General features: G+C 54.0%; 1 protein-coding gene across 2 annotated transcripts; it reads left to right on the plus strand.

The window, feature by feature from the left end:
• Positions 1-867: 867 nt before the first annotated feature.
• LEMD2 (LEM domain nuclear envelope protein 2) lies at positions 868-15,692 on the plus strand. Of its 2 annotated transcripts, XM_062013686.1 has the most exons (9): positions 868-2,351; positions 3,587-3,627; positions 4,816-4,891; positions 6,117-6,193; positions 6,841-6,920; positions 10,279-10,424; positions 11,368-11,469; positions 11,561-11,663; positions 13,469-15,692. In XM_062013686.1, exons 1-9 carry the CDS (start codon positions 914-916, stop codon positions 13,617-13,619), a joined length of 2,214 nt encoding a protein of 737 aa, XP_061869670.1. In that variant the 5' UTR covers positions 868-913; the 3' UTR covers positions 13,620-15,692. The 2 variants fall into 2 exon arrangements, with proteins under 2 accessions (XP_061869670.1, XP_061869671.1); XM_062013687.1 differs by lacking the exons at positions 868-2,351; positions 3,587-3,627 and adding an exon at positions 5,192-5,312.
• The last annotated feature ends 1,435 nt before the right edge of the window (positions 15,693-17,127 follow it).

A 17,127-nucleotide genomic window follows, 5' to 3' on the forward strand; every position in this document is an offset into this window, starting at 1 on the left:
GACTACAAAGCCCTCCCTTAGGGCTATGATCATAGCATCACAGCATGGTGGGGGTTGGAAGGGACCTTTAGAGCTCATCCAGTGCAACCCCCTGCAGAGGCAGCTCCCACCTAGATCAGGTCACACAGGAACGTGTCCAGGTGGGGTTGGAAACCTCCTGAGAAGGAGCCTCCACAGCCTCCCTGGGCAGCCTGGGCCAGGGCTCCCTCACTCCAACACTGAAACAGTTTGTCCTTATGTTTAAATGGAACTTTTTGTGTTCCCCGTTCATCCCATCACCCCTTGTCCTCTTGCTGGATTCCATAGATAAAAGGGATGCCCCAGTGGTGATGATGACAGGACTGGAACATCTTTCCTCTGAGGAAAGGCTGCAAGACTTGGGGCTGCTCAGGCTGGAGAAGGCTGAGAGGTGATTTTTATTAATGCTGATAAATACCTAAAGGGTGGGTGTCAGGAGGTTGAGGCCAGTCTTTGCTCAGTGGTGCCCAGTGCCTGGACAAGGGCTGATGGGCATCAGCTGGGACACAAACAGTGCCACTGGCACAGGAGGAGAAAGTGCTTTGGTGCTGAGGTGAGGGAGCCCTGGCCCAGGCTGCACAGGGAGGGTGTGGAGGCTCCTGCTCAGGAGGTTTCCAACCCCACCTGGACACGTTCCTGTGCCCCCTGAGCCAGGGGAACCTGCTTTGGCAGGGGGCTGGGGCTGGATGAGCTCTGCAGGGCCCTTCCCACCCCCCCACAAACCTTCCCTTGACCCTCTCAACATGGCGCCTGTTCCCCGCCTCCCTCAACAACATGGCGCTTGCCCTTCCCAAGATGGCCGCCGGGGCGCGCGGCGGGCCGCTCCCAAGATGGCCGCCGGCGCTTCCCTCGTCTCCAAGCGCTTCCGGCGCGGCCTGGTGTCAGCGGCGCGGCCATGGCGGAGTTGACGGACGCGGAGCTCCGGAAAGAGCTGGTAGCGCTCGGCTACCGGCCGGGGCCCATCACCGCCACCACCCGCAAGGTCTACATCAAGAAGCTGAACAGCCTGCGGGCCGAGGTGGCGGCGGGCGGGCGCGGGGGCCGCAGCGCGCCTCACAGCCCTGGCCGCTCCCGCGCCGGGCCTCAGCAGGCCGGCAGCGTCAGCACCGCCGGCGCTGTCCGCGACAGCGAGGACGAGGAGGAGGAGGAGGAAGAGGAGGAAAGGGGCGCGTCACGCTGGGAGGAGGGTGACAGGCAGCCCTGGGGGGACTCCCGCGGTTCCCCCCCGGGCCGAGGCGGAGGATTCGGCTCCGGGGTTGACGGAGGCCTGTCTCGGGACAGCCTGAGCCCCTCATCGCAGTGGGGAGGGTCTGTGCAGAGAAACTGGGGTGCCGGGGCCAGGCTGGGGACATCCCTGAGTGGTGTCGGGGGCCCGAGCTCCCCTTCCCAGTGGGATACGTCCCTAGAGAGGAGCGGGGGGTTAGGGGGTGGGTCTGGCGGGCTGAGCTCCACGTCCCAGTGGGACACGTCTGCAGACAGAAGCAGGGGGCTGAGCACGGGGCTGGGAGGGTCTCTGGGGGGTATTCGGGAGCCCGTCTCCACGTCGCAGTGGAGCACGTTTGCAGAGAGAAGCGAGGAGCTCGGCGCCGGGCTCAGGCCCACGCTGGACACGGCCCGGGAGCCCAACTCCACGGCCCGGTGGAGCCCATGCGCAGACAGGAGCGGGGGGCTGGGCGTCCGAGCCGGCTTGGGGACGTCCCTGGATGGGGTTGGGGGGCTGAGCTCCACGTCCTATTGGGGTACATCCGCAGGCAGGAGCGGGGGGCTCGGCTCCAAACCCCTTTCCAGCGATGAGAGCGAGGGTCTGAAGTCCACGAGCCACTGGGGCACTTCAGGAGGAGGAATTGGGGGGCAAAGCTCCCGAGCTCAGTGGGAGACAGCGGGGGAAAGGAAAGGGCTGTCCTTTAACAGCTCGTGGAGGCAGGAAAGCGAGGTGACACCCGTGTGGGGCACCTCAGGGAGGCTGAGCCATCATTTTGGCAGGGGAAAGGAGGATTTAGCTTCCAGCGTTGGGAAGGAGGCAGACAGGGAGGTGAAGCCCAGCAGCCGGGCAGGGGGGTTGATCCGGCGCTTCCCGTGGAGGACGGCGAGCGACACGGCCCCGGCCTCGAGGAGCTGGTGGGAGAGCTCTGGAGCGGGCCAGGGAATAACCTCCCGCAGCCCCCTGCTGCGCTCAGCCCCCAGGCAGCACGCAGAGGCCAAGGGCAAAGGCCTCGAGTACTACCTGTCGCAGTTCCTTTGCCTCGCCAGCTTCGTGCTGCTGCTGATTTTCCTGGGCATCCTCGTGGTGAAGATGATTGGCTCAGGCTGGCTCGACAAGAGAGAGGAGAACTGTATGTGCACTGCTTTGAAACCCTTCACCTTTCCTTCCTGCCTCCCTTCCGTTGCTGCCATTGCATTGATCCTACTCATTGCCCTCACTTGCCATCCCTGCCTCTGGCCCCATTTCCATCTCCCCTTGCCCATGGGAAACTTTGTTAGTCGTTGGAAAATAAGCCTGTGGTTGGTTCTTTTCTGAACCAGTTTGGCCTTGGGTTCTTCAAAACCCCACGCTTTATGGGCAGTGCCACTCCTGCAGGGCACAGGATGCATTTATGCTTGTCCATTGTGTGAGATGATGTCTGTGTAATGGCCTGTTGTGTGTCTCTGACACAGCCCTCAGTGGCCTTTCCCCTGGCCACATCAGGGGTTGAATTAATACTTCAAGTGTGGCAGAGCTTCAGTGTGAAATGAGGCTTCCCTGTCACCTATTCTTTTTAAGCAGTTCCCCAGCTAGGGCAGATGGAAACACTGTTACCTGATGGCTTTGGACTGAAAGAAGAAGGGGTTTTGGGGTGTGTTTGGGAAGGTGTGAGCCCTGAAACGTGGCACACTGTGCCTGTGGGTCTGTGTGCACTTTGTGTGGGCTGGGAAAGCTGCCTCCTGCTTTCTCAAAGGTTAAAACTGTCCAATGTCAGTGAATCCCTGATGCAGCCTGTTGGATATTTCAAAGCTGATGGTGTTTTGAAGCAAGCCCAGCTGCAAAATACTTTAAATTCCCAGGTAAAGGTTGCTAGCAAGGACTGTGTGCTGGGCTGCTGTGTGTCCAGTTGTTGGGATGGGAGGGAGCTGTGACACCAGAGGCCAGTCATCTGCAGAGCTACCAACCCCACTGAAATAAATGCTCTGCTTTTGCCTTGAGGAGGTTTGATTTAAGTCCCTGTTACCACTGTGGTATTTCAGGTGGCCGTGGCGTGCAGCGAGTGGCATTGCTGGGTTGTAAATCAGCAGTGCCAAGCAGTTGGTAACAGAGGAGCAGGAAACATCCACTTACAGGGCACACTCAGACCCTGGTTTTGTACTTTACAGCTGGACAGGCTTCATCATTTGCAGCCCTTTTGTTTTGCTTTCAGTGCTGCCTACCTTAGGCACTCTTTGGAGAGCCAAGGTAGTGTGTGGCCTGAGATTACGAACAGCAGAACCAGGCTTTAAAAAGTAGTGCCTTCTTTTAAAAGAGGTAATTACTTTCTTGATCAAAGCTCTTGTTTTGCAGCCAGCTAACTCATCCCTCCCCTCCTCTCTCTTGTAGTTAATCTCTTGCCTGTGGATTGTGACAAAAGGACGGATGATGTAAGCACACGTTTATTTATCTTGCAGAACTGTGGACAGGGTGTTCCTACAGGGCAGTAATTGCTCCAGGTGCCTTCCACCAGTATCAGTAACACTGTCAAATGATTAGTTGTGTTTTTGCAGAGAAACTCTTGTCTTGATGAGTTGGACTTAATGGGCCAGATGAAATTAGGGCTGAATGTGAGACTCTGAAAGATAAAACTTGAAGTTCCCAATTATGTGAATGGGTTTCTTGAATAGTTGTAGCAGCAGCAACAGGGGTTTGCAGGAAAGCTGCCTTCAGCCTGAACAATACAGGATTTTATCCACCTAAATCCCTCAGCTCCTTCATAAAGAGCTTGTACAGCCCCATTTCTTTAATCGTAATTATTAGGAGAGAGGAAATTCTGTGTTGGATTCAGAGTTCTGGTCAGATGCCTGTGATGGTCTGGAGACCAGGAATCCCTCTGTGGTCTCTGTCTGGTGGTGCAGGCTGGGCTGTGATGGTGAGCTGGTGATCCTTCCAGAGGATGGGCTGGCTCATTTGTGTCCAGCTCTGGGCCCCTCAGCTGCAGAAGGACAGGGAGCTGCTGCAGAGAGCTCAGCACAGGGCACAGAGATGCTGGAGGGAGTGGAGCATCTGCCTTGTGCTGAAAGGCTGAGGGAGCTGGGGCTCTGCAGCTTGGGGAAGAGGAGCCTGAGGGGTGAGCTCAGTCATGTTCCAAACCCATCAAGGGTGGGTGTGAGGAGGCTGGAGCCAGGCTGTGCTCAGGGATGGCCAGTAACAGGACAAGGGGCAACGGGCACAAGCTGCAACAGAAGAGGTTCCAGAGACACAGCAGGAGGAATTTGTTCCCTGTTGAGGTGAGGGAGCACTGGCAGGGGCTGCCCAGAGGGGCTGTGGAGGCTCCTTCTCTGGAGACATCCCAACCCCAGCTGAATGAGTCCCTGTGTGCCCTGCTCTGGGTGGTGCTGCCCTGGCAGGGGGGTTGCACTGGATGAGCTCTGCAGGTCCCTTCCAGCCCTTGAGATTCTGTGACTCATTTTTGACTGGGAATCTGTTGGGCTTTGCTGCTGGTGTGTTCAGTTTGAACAAGTGGAGAGTGGATGAGCCAAACCTGATGTTTTATTAGGGTATCTTTAGCTAATGTGACCACTGTCCTCTTGCTGCTGGTGTGTTCACATTTCTTACCTGTTTCTGACTTTCAGTTCTGTCAAACTAAACAGAAGGACACAATAATGAACATGCTGCAGGAGCTGTATAACTACTTGTCCATACAAGCTGGTAAGTTCCAATTGTCATTATAAAACACTTAGGAGCATTCAGCAAACTGCCTCTCCCAGCTGTCAGGATGTTTTTAACCTCAGTTTGAAGAGAGGGGTTTATGCAACAGTCAGTTCCACTTGAAGGGCTCAGAGAAAGTCAGGTAATAGAAAAATTGGAGGAGATGTGTTTATTTTTATTCTGAGCAGTGCTCTGCTAATGCTCTGCTATCACTGTGCTCCTTGGAGTGGGCTTTATTTACACTTGATATCTTGGGAATTTGAGGTGGAAATATTCAGTTTCATGGTTCTTTTCTACCAGCATCTTGAAATTGTCTTCGAGACACTCAGAGCCAGTGAGTGTAAGCTGATGTGTTCTTCCAAATAAAGCTGGAGTGACTTAAGAAATTGCCATCTCTTTGCTGAAATGTGGCAGCTGATGAGTGAGTGCTTCTCTCTTCTTTTTGCTCAGTGCAGAGTAAGACAGGCTGTCTCAGCTGAGCAGCTCCCAGAGCACAGTAGCTCAGCCAGTTTGTGCTATGTGTGAGCAGCTCTGGTCCATAACTGGTATTTTTGAGATGGAAACTCAGTGTACAAGTAGAAACTTGTTCAGCAAGATGTGTAACAGTGGTAATCAATAAAAGTGCTTCAGTTCCATGTTTCAGACCTCAACAAGGCTGAAGCCTTCAGGCACTTGAGCTTCACAGGATTTATAAAGCTTTTCCAGTCAGACTTGGGACACTTGAAGAATGTCTCAGCACGTTTGTTTGGTCAGCTTTGGGAGGCAAGATGTGCAAGATGTAGTTCTCACCAGCATTTCTCTGCCTGGGTAAAAGGCAGAGCTGTGATTTGAGCTCCTTGGAAGCATTTTGATCACTGATCATTTCATTAACTCCAACACTGCAGCCTTTGATACCTGATGGCAGGAAGCCCTCTCCTTCCATTAGGTCAGAGAGGCAGTGGTGTACTCTGCAAGATATTCTTTCTCCCCTCATTCCATGTAGAATAGCTCACACACTGAAACATGAGCTTTGATTGCCCTGATCCAACCCATATACATGAGCTGAGCATTTTATTAGTAATCATCTTCCCTGCCTGCAGCATAAACCCCACCTTGTAATCATTTTGCCCAGAGCTGTAGCCAATCTGAGAGGAGAGCACTTCCAGGCAGTTCAGTGCATTTTAACTGTTCAAAGGCTTTGTCTTTCCCCCCCAAACATGATTCCCATTTGACTTTTTTTAACCAGGTAATTTTGAGTGTGGAAACCCTGAGAATCTCAAAAGCAAATGCATTTGGGTGATTGAAGCAAAGGACCACGTGGTGGTGAGTAGGTTGTGAACAGCTATTGTTATGTCACAGTGCTTAGTCTCTTACAAGGCAATAAATAATAGATACTAAAGCAATCCACCAGCTGTTTTACTTCCTCATCCTGTTTTGATTCCTTGCCATAGCTGCAGCTTCCTCTTTGGCCAGTCCTGTTCTCAGCAGTTCTTTTGAAAGTAATCTCCTACGTCTCTGATTCAGCCCCTGTAAATCTCACTTCAATGGTTTGTTGTTTCACCATAGTCATCAGTCTTCTGCAAACTAGAAATTTCCCTGGATTGAGGGGCTGGGCAGAAGAAGGATTTTCCTATACCCCAAAGTGTCAGAAGACAGACTGCTTTGATCTAACACTCCATTTCTTTCATGGTAAACTGTCAGTAAGATTATGTTGTATTTAGTGGTTAGTCTTAACAGCCTGGGATAGTGTTATTTCACAGGGTGCTTCATGCATCATCTGCTGCAGTCAGAAGCCTTTGGCCCAGACAGACCTTTAGATTTAATTCTCCTTCCTCCAGTTTGCAGGATGAGAGTAAGAATTAACCCAGGGATAGACTGTAAGGACTGAATCCTCCCACTACTGCAAGGAAATGGTGTTATTCAGTGTTTGAAATGAATGGAGAACTAATCTCCTGGGTTCTTCCAAACAGAACATAACTGGTGGTTCCCCACAGAAGTTTGAAGCTGCCCTGAACTGGATACTCAACAGTCACAAGGATTTAGGAATATGGTAAGTGGAAGCCCCACTGGGGCAAAGTCACACTTCTCACTGGTGGCTGGTAGGTAATTTGACATCCTCTGTGATGTGTTTCAAAGCTCCCAGACCCTGATAGATTTCAAAAGACACTGTGGGGTTGGCTTTGTCTGTGCTTGCTGGGCAAGCTCCCAAATGAAATCACAGCCCTGCAGCCATAAATGGCCACTGAGCTCATTCCTTCAGAGCCCATTGTCCTGCCTTTGTGCTGGGGGACATTGTGTTCACAAATGTGCTGTCTCTCACAGGAGGCCTAAATCTTGAGCTCAGGGCTGCTTGTGGCTTTTGGTGGCTGTGTTGTCCTTCCTGCAGGGTTTAGAAGTGATGGTCCTGGTGTCCTGCCCACAGTCCTATAACTAAAGCATCCTCCTTAAACTTGTCACTTGTCCTCCCAAGGTGATTCCTCTTGAGCACAGTTGCTGGAGACACAGCCTCAGTGTTGTGTGGAACTGCATCCGTTGGCCAAAGGGTTTATTGCAGGGCAAAGCACTCTTCAGTAGGTATTGCAGCCCTGATGAGGAGGGTGGACAAAAAGATCCACTTAAACATAAGGAAAAGCACAAAAAGTTCAATTTAAAACCATTTAAACATAAGGAAAGACCCTTTCAGTGTGAGGTGAGGGAGCCCTGGCCCAGGCTGCCCAGGGGGGGTGTGGAGGCTCCTTCTCAGGAGGTTTCCAACCCCAACTGGACACATTCCTGTGCCCCTGAGCCAGGGGAACCTGCTTGAGCAGGGGCTGGGGCTGGATGAGCTCTAAAGATCCCTTCCAACCTCACTCCTCTGGGATTCTATGAGTGTTGAATGGTGTCTGTGCTTTAGTGTCAGTTGTGTGTGTGGCAAGAACACACATTAGAATGAGCAGTGGCTGACCATGCTCATCAGTCAGGCTTTTTCCCCAGGGGTTTCTCAACCAGCAGGCTCTTCAGCACATGAGAAACAGCAGAAATAAGATGTTTCCAGGTTAAAAAAACCCAACATTCAAGCCACAACCTAATTAAGACTGTTATCCAGGGTCCACAGACATCATTATCTTCCTCCAGGAAGCGTGAGCTGCCTCCAGTCTGTGGTGAGCTCTGAAGCCCAACATTTGTTTGCATTTTACCATTGCTAAATGTATCTCTGAAGAAATGAAGTGTAACAGGAGTGCTGCTGGAGTCGGTGGGCATAGCTTGTCCCAATTCCCACTGCTCCATTTTTTCCTCTAAAAAGATTCTGCAGCTGCTGCTGTGATCTCAGGATCAGACAGTGTCTGCTGCTTTGATTACTGGTGTGTGGCAGATTCCCAGGACAGCACATAGTTTCCTTAGTGGCAGGTTTGGATTCATAGGTGGGCTGGGAGCCAGAGTTCTCATGTTCTTCTCCAGGAGCCCTGTGATACAATATACTCCTTTTCATAATTAGTAACACTGCTGGCTGTTTGCTGCACAGATCTGCTTGCAGGAGGGGTGTCCAGCCTGCTCTGAAACCTGCCTGTGGCATTCTCAGCAAGTGCTGTGTTCTGTTTATCAGTGATCTGAATGAGGAGACCCAGGGCACCCTCAGTACATTTGCTGATGACATGAGGCTGAGTGGGTGTGTGACTCTGCTTGAGGGCAGGAAGGGTCTGGCAGAGGGCCCTGGCCAGGCTGGAGCAATGGGCTGAGGCCAATTGTATGAGGTTGCCCAAGGGCAAGTGCTGGGTCCTGTATTTGGGCCACAGCAACCCCAGGGAGTGTCACAGGCTGGGGCACAGGGGCTGGAGAGCTGCTGGAGGGAAAGGGCCTGGGGGGGCTGGTGCCAGGGGCTGGACAGGAGGCAGCAGCGTGCCCAGGGGGGCAAGAAGCAAAGGGCACCCTGGCTGGGCTCAGCACTGGGGTGGCAGCAGGAGCAGGGCAGGGATTGTCCCCTGTGCTGGGCCCTGGGGAGGCTGCAGCTCCAGGGCTGTGTCAGTGCTGGGCCCCTCACTCACTGCCACAGGGACACTGAGGGGCTGCAGCGTGGCCAGAGCCGGGCACAGAGCTGGGGAAGGGGCTGGAGCACAAGGGGCTGGGGAGGGGCTGAGGGAATGGGGGTGTTGAGCCTGGAGAAGAGGAGGCTGAGGGCAGCCAGCAGCACTCTCTGACACTCCCTGACAGGAGGCTGCAGGGAGCTGGGGGTCGGGCTCTGCTCCCCAGCCATGAATGACAGGACAAGAGGCAATGGGCTGCAGTTGGCCCAGGGGAGGTTGAGGCTGGAGCTGAGGCAGAACTGTTTCCCTGAGAGGGGTGTGAGCCCCTGTGCCAGGCTGCCCAGGGAGCTGGGGCAGTGCCCAGCCCTGGAGGGATCCCAAAGGCGTGGAGCTGAGGTGCTGAGGGCTGTGGGTCAGTGGTGCTGGGCAGGGTGAGGGCAGGGCTGGGACTGCAGCAGCTTCAGGGGCTTCAACAACCCAAACCATGCTGTGGTTCTACATGAGATTATTTATTCTGGGTGCTAGTCTGAGAGGCAGAACTGGAAATGAGCACTTCCCTGGGTGATTCTCCTGCATATTTCAAACATGTTCGTGGAATTTGGGTTGTAAATAAGACAAGGGGGTGGGAAGGAACAGTGTGTGTGCAGCTCCTGTGGCATCCAGTAACCACATACAAGCTGTCAGCAGTTTGTGAGCCATGCACTGGTAAATGGAGAGAATGCCTTTGTCTAATGGGTTATTCATTGCAAACAGAGAATGAATTAGCAGCTTAAAGAAAAGGAGAAACTCCCCTTTCATCCAAGTCCTCTGGATCTGCTGATTCTCCCTGGGGCTCCAGGGGGCTGTTGGCTCAGGGGCTGTTGGCTCAGGGGCTGTGGCGAGGAAGCCACAGCAGTGTAGCTCTGTCTAAAAAAGGTGTGGGGAGAGGGGGTCTGCAGGAGGCTGGGTCATCCATTTTGCCATGAATGCTTCCTGAGGGGGTGTGTGCTCTGGCTGCAGACACACTTGATGCAGTGTGGCTTTGGTGGCTGAGCTGTTTGTGCTGTTGTGAGGCGAGGAAGGCGGCACAGCCTCGACCCGCGCAGCCGCCCGCGGGCTCCCCGCGCCCGCTGCTGACTGACTCAGTCAGTGTTCCCATTGCTCTGTGCTGGGAGGTGGCAATCCAATTTAGAGTTTAATCTCCTGCACACTGAGAGGTGCTGTCAGAGTGTCTGCAGAGGCAAGGCTTGGCTTTAGCAGGGGGAGTTTTGAGCCCTGCTGCCTTTCTTAAGCGGATCCGTTCCTCGCTGGAGCAGCCAGCCCCGAAACGCAGCGGAAGGAGGAGCTGCCCTCTGTGCTGTTCCTGCATCTGCAGTTCTGTCTTGATTAAAGATGTACACTGAAGATTTTTCTGCCTCTTCCCATCAGGTTGAAAGGCAAAGACCTTTCAGAAGCTGTTACCAAAGTGGAGGACGTGTTCTGCCTGGAGTCAGCCCACCCTCAGATGGGGCTCGGCTGCCGCTTCCGTCGGGCCACGGTCACTGCTGTAAAGAACCTTTTCCTGTGTTTCTGCTGTAAGTTGTCAGTGTCACTAATCAGCTTCTCCCCTTGCAGGCTGCAGGGATGAACTGCTGCATGCTCACACCTTCTCCCCACCCTGTGAATCCACTAACAGGGGTGAAATAAATCTGCTGAGGGGGGAATATCTGTGTTGTGGCAGCACAGGGAGAGCTGCAGACCTGCTCTTGGGCTGGGGGTGCTTCACACTTCCTTTAAATCACCAAGCTGATGAGCTCTCTGGGTATTCCTCAAGTACCTATTACTATAGTTTGCAAAATAAGTACTTTAACCTACCTAAAAGCTTTGCTCTCTCTTTCTTGCACTAAGCTGCAAAGTCTTTCTAGCCTCCCTGATAATCCCTTGTAGCATTTCAGTGTCAGAGGTGCTGCTGAAGGGCCTGGCGTGCCCCAGCCCAGGCAGAGCTCTCCCTGAGCCACCTGATGATAAGACTTGGGTGTTGGCTGGAAGAGTTTATAATCCAGCCAGTAAAAGGTGGGAGTGTAGAGACTGAGATACCAAAGTTAGCTCCTGTCCTAATGGGGCTGTTGGAGCATTTGTCAGTGCTAAACCTTCAACAGAGAGCTCCTGAATTCGGGGCTGGTGCTGGAGCCCCAGGCTTTTATTTCCTCATCTGTGGAGCAGTGAAGCTTGACAGCTTTCCTCAGTGATCACTGTGGGGGAGGCCTCTAGCAAAGAGATCCAAGGAGGGGTGGGGATTCTTGTGGGGAGGCTTTCTGAGTGCCTCTGCCCACAGCCCCTGTGCTTTGCTGCTCCAGCTGTTGCCAGTGCCCAGGTTTCTGCAGGGCTCAGCTGCAACAGTGAATGAAACGAATCACTTGGCTTCAGTTCCAGGCAGGCCTGGGGAGCAGGGACTGAAAGCTGCCTCTGGGGAGCAGGCAGTGTCAGAGATCAAAGTGCATCCAGACTGTTCTTGCATTCAGTTTCCTTTTGTTCTAGGCCTGATAAGCCTTTGGGGGATCCTGATCTTCCTCAGGTATCGCTGGCGGAAGATGGAGGAAGAGGAACAGGCCATGTATGAAATGGTGAAGAAGATCATAGGTAAGATCCAGTAGCTCTCTAAAGGCCAGTAGCTCTGTTCTCCCCTCTGCAATGCTGAGGCCTCCCACTGTTTTATCCTCCTGCCCTGCAGCTGTTGTCCAGGACCACTATAAGGAATGGGAACGGAATTTGGAGCGTTACCCCTACGTTGGCATCTTCCACGTCCGGGACAGCCTCATCCCTCCTCAGAGCAGGTGAGCTGCCTCCTGGCTCTTAAGGAAGCCTGTCAGCAGCAGGACATTCAGCCCAGCTCCAATAGAAATGCAGTGACAGTGCAACAGACCATGAGCAGACAATTGATGGGAAGCTGCACTGCATGAAGAGTGTGTCTGGCCTTTCAGTTTATACAGGATTTGGACATATCTCAGGCTGTGTCTTAACCTGCTGCAGATTAATGTGACAGTCCCACAGCTGATGTTTTGTGCAGTCACACAGCTGTATTGTCATTGTTCTATCAAATGGTAATTGGATTTTCTTTTGCTTGGGCATGGAGCATCTGATTTCTCTCTCCTTCATCTAATGTGTGTAGGATGCTGTTCTCTTGCTCAGCCTTGTTCTTCCAACAGGTGCTGTGAGCAGCACAGGGGAAAGGGAGCTGGGGGTGCTGTGGGCAGCAGGATGAGCCTGAGCCAGCAATGTGCCCTCGTGGCCAAGAGGCCAATGGCAGCCTGGGCTGGGTCAGAAGGGCTGTGGGCAGCAGGTCAGAGAGGTTCTGCTGCCCCTCTGCTCTGCCCTGGTGAGACCACATCTGGAATATGTGTCCAGTTCTGGGCCCCTCAGTTCCAGAAGGACAGGGAGCTGCTGCAGAGAGCTCAGCACAGGGCACAGAGATGCTGGAGTGGAGCATCTGCCTTGTGCTGAAAGGCTGAGGGAGCTGGGGCTCTGCAGCTTGGAGAAGAGGAGCCTGAGGGGTGAGCTCAGTCATGTTCCAAATGCATCAAGGGTGGGTGTGAGGAGGCTGGAGCCAGGCTGTGCTCAGGGATGGCCAATGACAGGACAAGGGGCAACGGGCACAAGCTGCAACAGAAGAGGTTCCAGAGACACACCAGGAGGAATTTGTTCCCTGCTGAGGTGAGGGAGCACTGGCAGGGGCTGCCCAGAGGGGCTGTGGAGGCTCCTTCTCTGGAGACATCCCAACCCCAGCTGGGTGAGTCCCTGTGTGCCCTGCTCTGGGTGGTGCTGCTGTGACAGGGGGGTTGCACTGGATGAGCTCTGCAGCTCCCTTCCAGCCCTTGAGACTCTGTGATCCCATGAGGTGTGGAGGGGGTTTGGGAGGCTCTTCTGAAGTGCTCGTGCGTGTTGCTGCCTGGAAAGGTCCCAGCTGGAGTTGTGCAGCTTGGAAGGAAGCTGTGCTCTGGTGGCTGCTGTTGTGCTCTTTCAGAAAGGAATTGTGGTCGAGGGAGTTGCTCCACAGGTGATGGGGCCAGAGGGCTGCAGCCTGGTTCTGGTGGCTTCAGTGCCACTTGCTGCATCTCTGCAGGGATGTTGCTTGTGTTTGGGTTAAATGGAGCTCCTTTGTTCTCTGGATGGCACAGAGCTCTGCAGAGGCTTCCACGCCTTCACTCTTCATCACTCAACTCCTTTTCCTGACACTGTCATCTCAGCTGTTTTGAAGTGATCTCTGTGTGTGATGCCCAGAATTACTGGACACTGAATCAAACCTGGGCTGAGAGCTTCAGCCTGTGCCCCAGGCTCTGAGGTCTCTCTGCATGCAGGAGGGGTGAGGGCAGGTTGCCAGTCGAGTCTGGAGCTTGACATTCAGGGCAGTTAGCAATTACTGCTGCTGATAGAGGCTCTGCTTTGGCCTGCCACAGGCAGGACCTGTCTCTTCATGCCCTGGCCTCAAATCACTTCTAAACCAGAAGTGGGGTTTAATCTCCTTCACTTGGCTGCACAGAGACCAGGAGGCAGTCAGCAGGAGCCTGAGCAGCAGCCACAGTCGCTGCCAGCACAACCAGGGGATGACTCTCATTTGTTTTCTCTTTGCTGTTCCTCACAGAAAGAAGATGAAGAGGGTCTGGGAGAGGGCTGTGGACTTTCTGGCTTCAAATGAGTCAAGGATTCAGACAGAGTCCCACAGAGTAGCAGGAGAAGACATGCTGGTGTGGAGATGGACTCAGCCTTCGTACGTCTCGGATTCGGAGCACTGAAGAGAAGCAGAAAAGTTGAGCAGCTCTTGGTTTGGACCTCTGCAAAGGGCCAGGCCTTTGTCTGGCACTGGCAAAGAGCAGCCCACAGTCCTCTCACCTCCTGGGGCTGGGGGACTGTAGGGATCTGCTTGCTTTTCTGGCTGAAAATCTTCACACTCCCACCCACCCCCCCCTCAAAACAAAACCCATCAGGGCAATAAGGTTGAGCTTGGAAAGAAGGTTGAGCTTGAGCTGGTGGGAAGCTGGGATTGCACCAAAGTTAGCTTTCTAGCAGATGTCTGGCTTCCCTAGGCAAGCAAACCTGGGGCAAGTGTTTTAAAAAGAGAGGGGAGGGGGGGAAAAACAAACCCAAAAGAGCAGCTTATTTAGCACTGAGGGAGTTGGGATCCCTCTGACACAGCTGAAGGGTTGCAAATTTGACCTCAGCTCTGCAAAGGCCAACTGGTGGCAAAAGTCCATCAGGGAATGTGTTGAAAGAAGAGTTAAACATTTCCCATGGAAACATGCAGGGGCTGACAGTTCAGATGGTTTCCTCAGTACAAAAACAACAGTGAAAGCACTTGGAAATGTTTTGGGTGAGGAGAATGTCTGTGTTGGCTTCACCAACAAAGGGAGGGAAAAGGCAGGTGAAAGGAAAGCCCTGGAGGGGAGGGCAGCCTGCTGTGCCTTGCTGGTTTGGGCTGGAGGAGTGGTGCTTTGACCCTGTTGTGCCCTTGTCAGTCTGTGTGCTTCATTTCTGGGGAGGGAGGTGGGGAGGGGGAACTTGGGTGGATAATAAAGGTATGTAGGAAGCTTCAGAAAGCGCTTTTTGGTGTGGCTGGAGCCACAGGGCTCTGAAAGCACAGCTTTGGGAAGGCTTTTAGGGCTGAATGTTTCTGCTGGGGCAGCTGCAATGTGTGTGCTGTGTGTCAGGAGCTGAGGTTGCCAATGTGTGTACAGTGACAGCACAGGGCTTGCAGAGTTCCTGTGGCCTCCCAGCAGGCACAAGGAGCAGCTCTCAGGCCTCTGTGTTCCTGCTGCCAAGGCCTTGTATTCATTTAGTTGCTTAAGTTTGTTTTTATGTCCAGCAAACAAGTGCTTGTTTTAAAGAGAACAGCACCAGTGTGTGGCAGTCCAGCTGAGCCAGAGATGCTGCTCATCTGCTCTTCCCAGGGCTGGGAAGCAGCTCTCCAGCTCCTGACTGAGGCAGCAGGGACCAAATCCACTTCTGGCACAAGCTCATGAAACCTTCAGGTAGAAGGATTTGAACCCTTCTTAGCCCAGTGGCTGCTGTTCCCTGGCTGCACAGGGAGTTTCCTCTCCCCCTGGTGCCATGTACCACGTGGGCTCCTTGTGCTGGTCCCTGCTGGCTTCTCAGTCTTAAGTCTGCACTTCTCTAGCCCACTGCAGCTCCAGGGGGTTCCTGACTGCAGCCCCAGGGGGTTCCTGACTGCAGCCCCAGGGGGTTCCTGACTGCAGCCCCAGGGGTGTCCTGACTGCAGCCCCAGGAGGTTTCTGACTGCAGCCCCAGGGGTGTCCTGACTGCAGCCCAGGGGGTTCCTGCACCCACAGGCAGCTGTGGAAGGAGCACAGAGGCTCCATCCCAAGCCCCCTCCCACAGGCAGCCTCAGCTGAAGCCAGCAGATTGAGCAGAGCTCTCCAGGAACAACCCATGAGCAGGTTGTTCCCACGAAGCAGGAAACACCCTGTGTGGAGTTTGACTCTTCCCCCATGTTTTCTCTCTGTTTTGCTTGCTGAAGTGTTTGGCCAAAGGAGGAGACTCAGCAGCTTCTTCCACTGTTTCATCAAACAGGGGCTTCAAGTGGAGGCAGCCTTGATGCTTCTGAGTTGTAGGAAGCAGCTGGTCACTGCTGCCCCAGAACTCCCTGCAGACACTGGTGCCTACCACCTCAAGCCTTTGACTGTTCCTGGGGTCTGGGTTAACCTTCTGAAGCATCCAGATGAGGAGTCAGGCTGTGCAGGGGTCTGTGTGTGCCCAGCTGGCTGTGCAGGGTGGGTGTCCCTGCCTTGGTGCTGTTTCTATGTTCTATTTAGCTCTGTACAACAATATAGCAAATAAATTTGTTACAAAGACTTGGTTCCCTGGTTGCATTTGAGGAATCCAAAGTTGTTCCCAATGGCTCTTTCTTTCCTCAGGCAGATGAAATGGAGAGCTCAGGGTTTCTAAGAATAAGCCTGAAGATGGCCCAGGGATTGCATAACAGCAGGATGAGACAGTGTGGAGCCCTGAGACACCCACTGCAGCAGCCAAACAGCCTCAAGTCTTTGGTTGCAAATGGAATCTGTGCTATGGGAAGAGCTGGCACTGAGCAGAGATCTTGCATGAACAGCAGGGAGCTTGTTTGGCTGCATTTGGTAGAGATTGGAAGCTTTGAAGAAGGGGGGAGACTGTAGCTATTAGTTGAGTGAGTTGTTCCATGGCCCCTCCTGAAGGAGCTGTTTAAAGCAGGGCCAGGGTGGTGCAACAGGCCTCAGGGTGCTTCTGGCCTCCTGGCTTTGGCACTTGTTCTTTGGAGGGCAGGTCCCTCACATCTTGGGAGCCTGAAGGCAACAGCTGCTGCAGAGAATCTTGACTCTGCTCCAAGCTGCTGCTCCCTGGTGTTGTGGCATCCCCAGGCTGTGGGGACCTTGTCTGCTTTGGGGATGTGAAGTACAGGGAGCCTGGGAAGTAATGAGGGAAGTGTTGGGTGTGGTGTTGGAGTGGGATGGATGTCCCTGCTTGGCCTTGCTCTGAGGCTGTTGCTTCCCTCCTTGTGCCCTTCAGGGAATCCCAGCAGGGTGGGGGCTGGAAGGGCCCTGCAGAGCTCATCCAGCTCCAGCCCCTGCTACAGCAGCTTCCCCTGGCTCAGGGGGCACAGGAACGTGTCCAGGTGGGGTTGGAAACCTCCTGAGAAGGAGCCTCCACACCCTCCCTGGGCAGCCTGGGCCAGGGCTCCCTCACCTCAGCACCAAAGGACTTTCTCCTCCTGTGCCAGGGGAACTGTTTGTGTTCCAGCTGATGCCCATCAGCCCTTGTCCTGGCACTGGGGACCACAGAAACAAGTGTGGCCCCATCCTCCTGACACCCAGCCTTCAGGTATTTGTGTTGCTGAGCTCCCCCCTCAGCCTTCACGCAGCTGAACAGCCCCAGGTCCCACAGCCTTTCCTCACAAGGAAGATGCTCCATCCCCTCAGCATCTTGCTGGCCCTGCACTGGCCTCTCTCCAGCAGTTCCCTGTCCCTCTGCAGCTGGGGAGCCCAGAGCTGGCCCCAGGACTCCAGATGAGGCCTCAGCAGCTGTGGCAGAGCAGAGGGGGAGCAGAACCTCCCTGGCCCTGTGCCCACACTCTCTTGCTGCCCCCAGGCTGCCATTGGCCTTGCCCACGAGGCCACGTTGCTGCTCATGGGCAGTTTATTCTCCCCAGCACTGCCAGGTCTCTCTCCTGGAGCTGCTCTCCAGCAGGTCACCCCCAGCCTGTGCTGGTGCAGGGGGTTGTTCCTCCCCAGCTGCAGGACTCTGCCCTTGCCC

This window comes from Colius striatus, chromosome 22 (assembly GCF_028858725.1).
Source record: "Colius striatus isolate bColStr4 chromosome 22, bColStr4.1.hap1, whole genome shotgun sequence".
NCBI lineage: Eukaryota > Metazoa > Chordata > Aves > Coliiformes > Coliidae > Colius > Colius striatus.

Bases quoted from the DNA above. Each gene is read 5' to 3' on its own strand.
- LEMD2 (XM_062013686.1), top strand. From the start codon at position 914: ATGGCGGAGTTGACGGACGCGGAGCTCCGGAAAGAGCTGGTAGCGCTC. The intron at 3,628-4,815 runs GTAAGCACACGT...TCTGACTTTCAG, and splicing joins GTGACAAAAGGACGGATGAT to TTCTGTCAAACTAAACAGAA. The intron at 4,892-6,116 runs GTAAGTTCCAAT...TTTTTTAACCAG, and splicing joins CTACTTGTCCATACAAGCTG to GTAATTTTGAGTGTGGAAAC.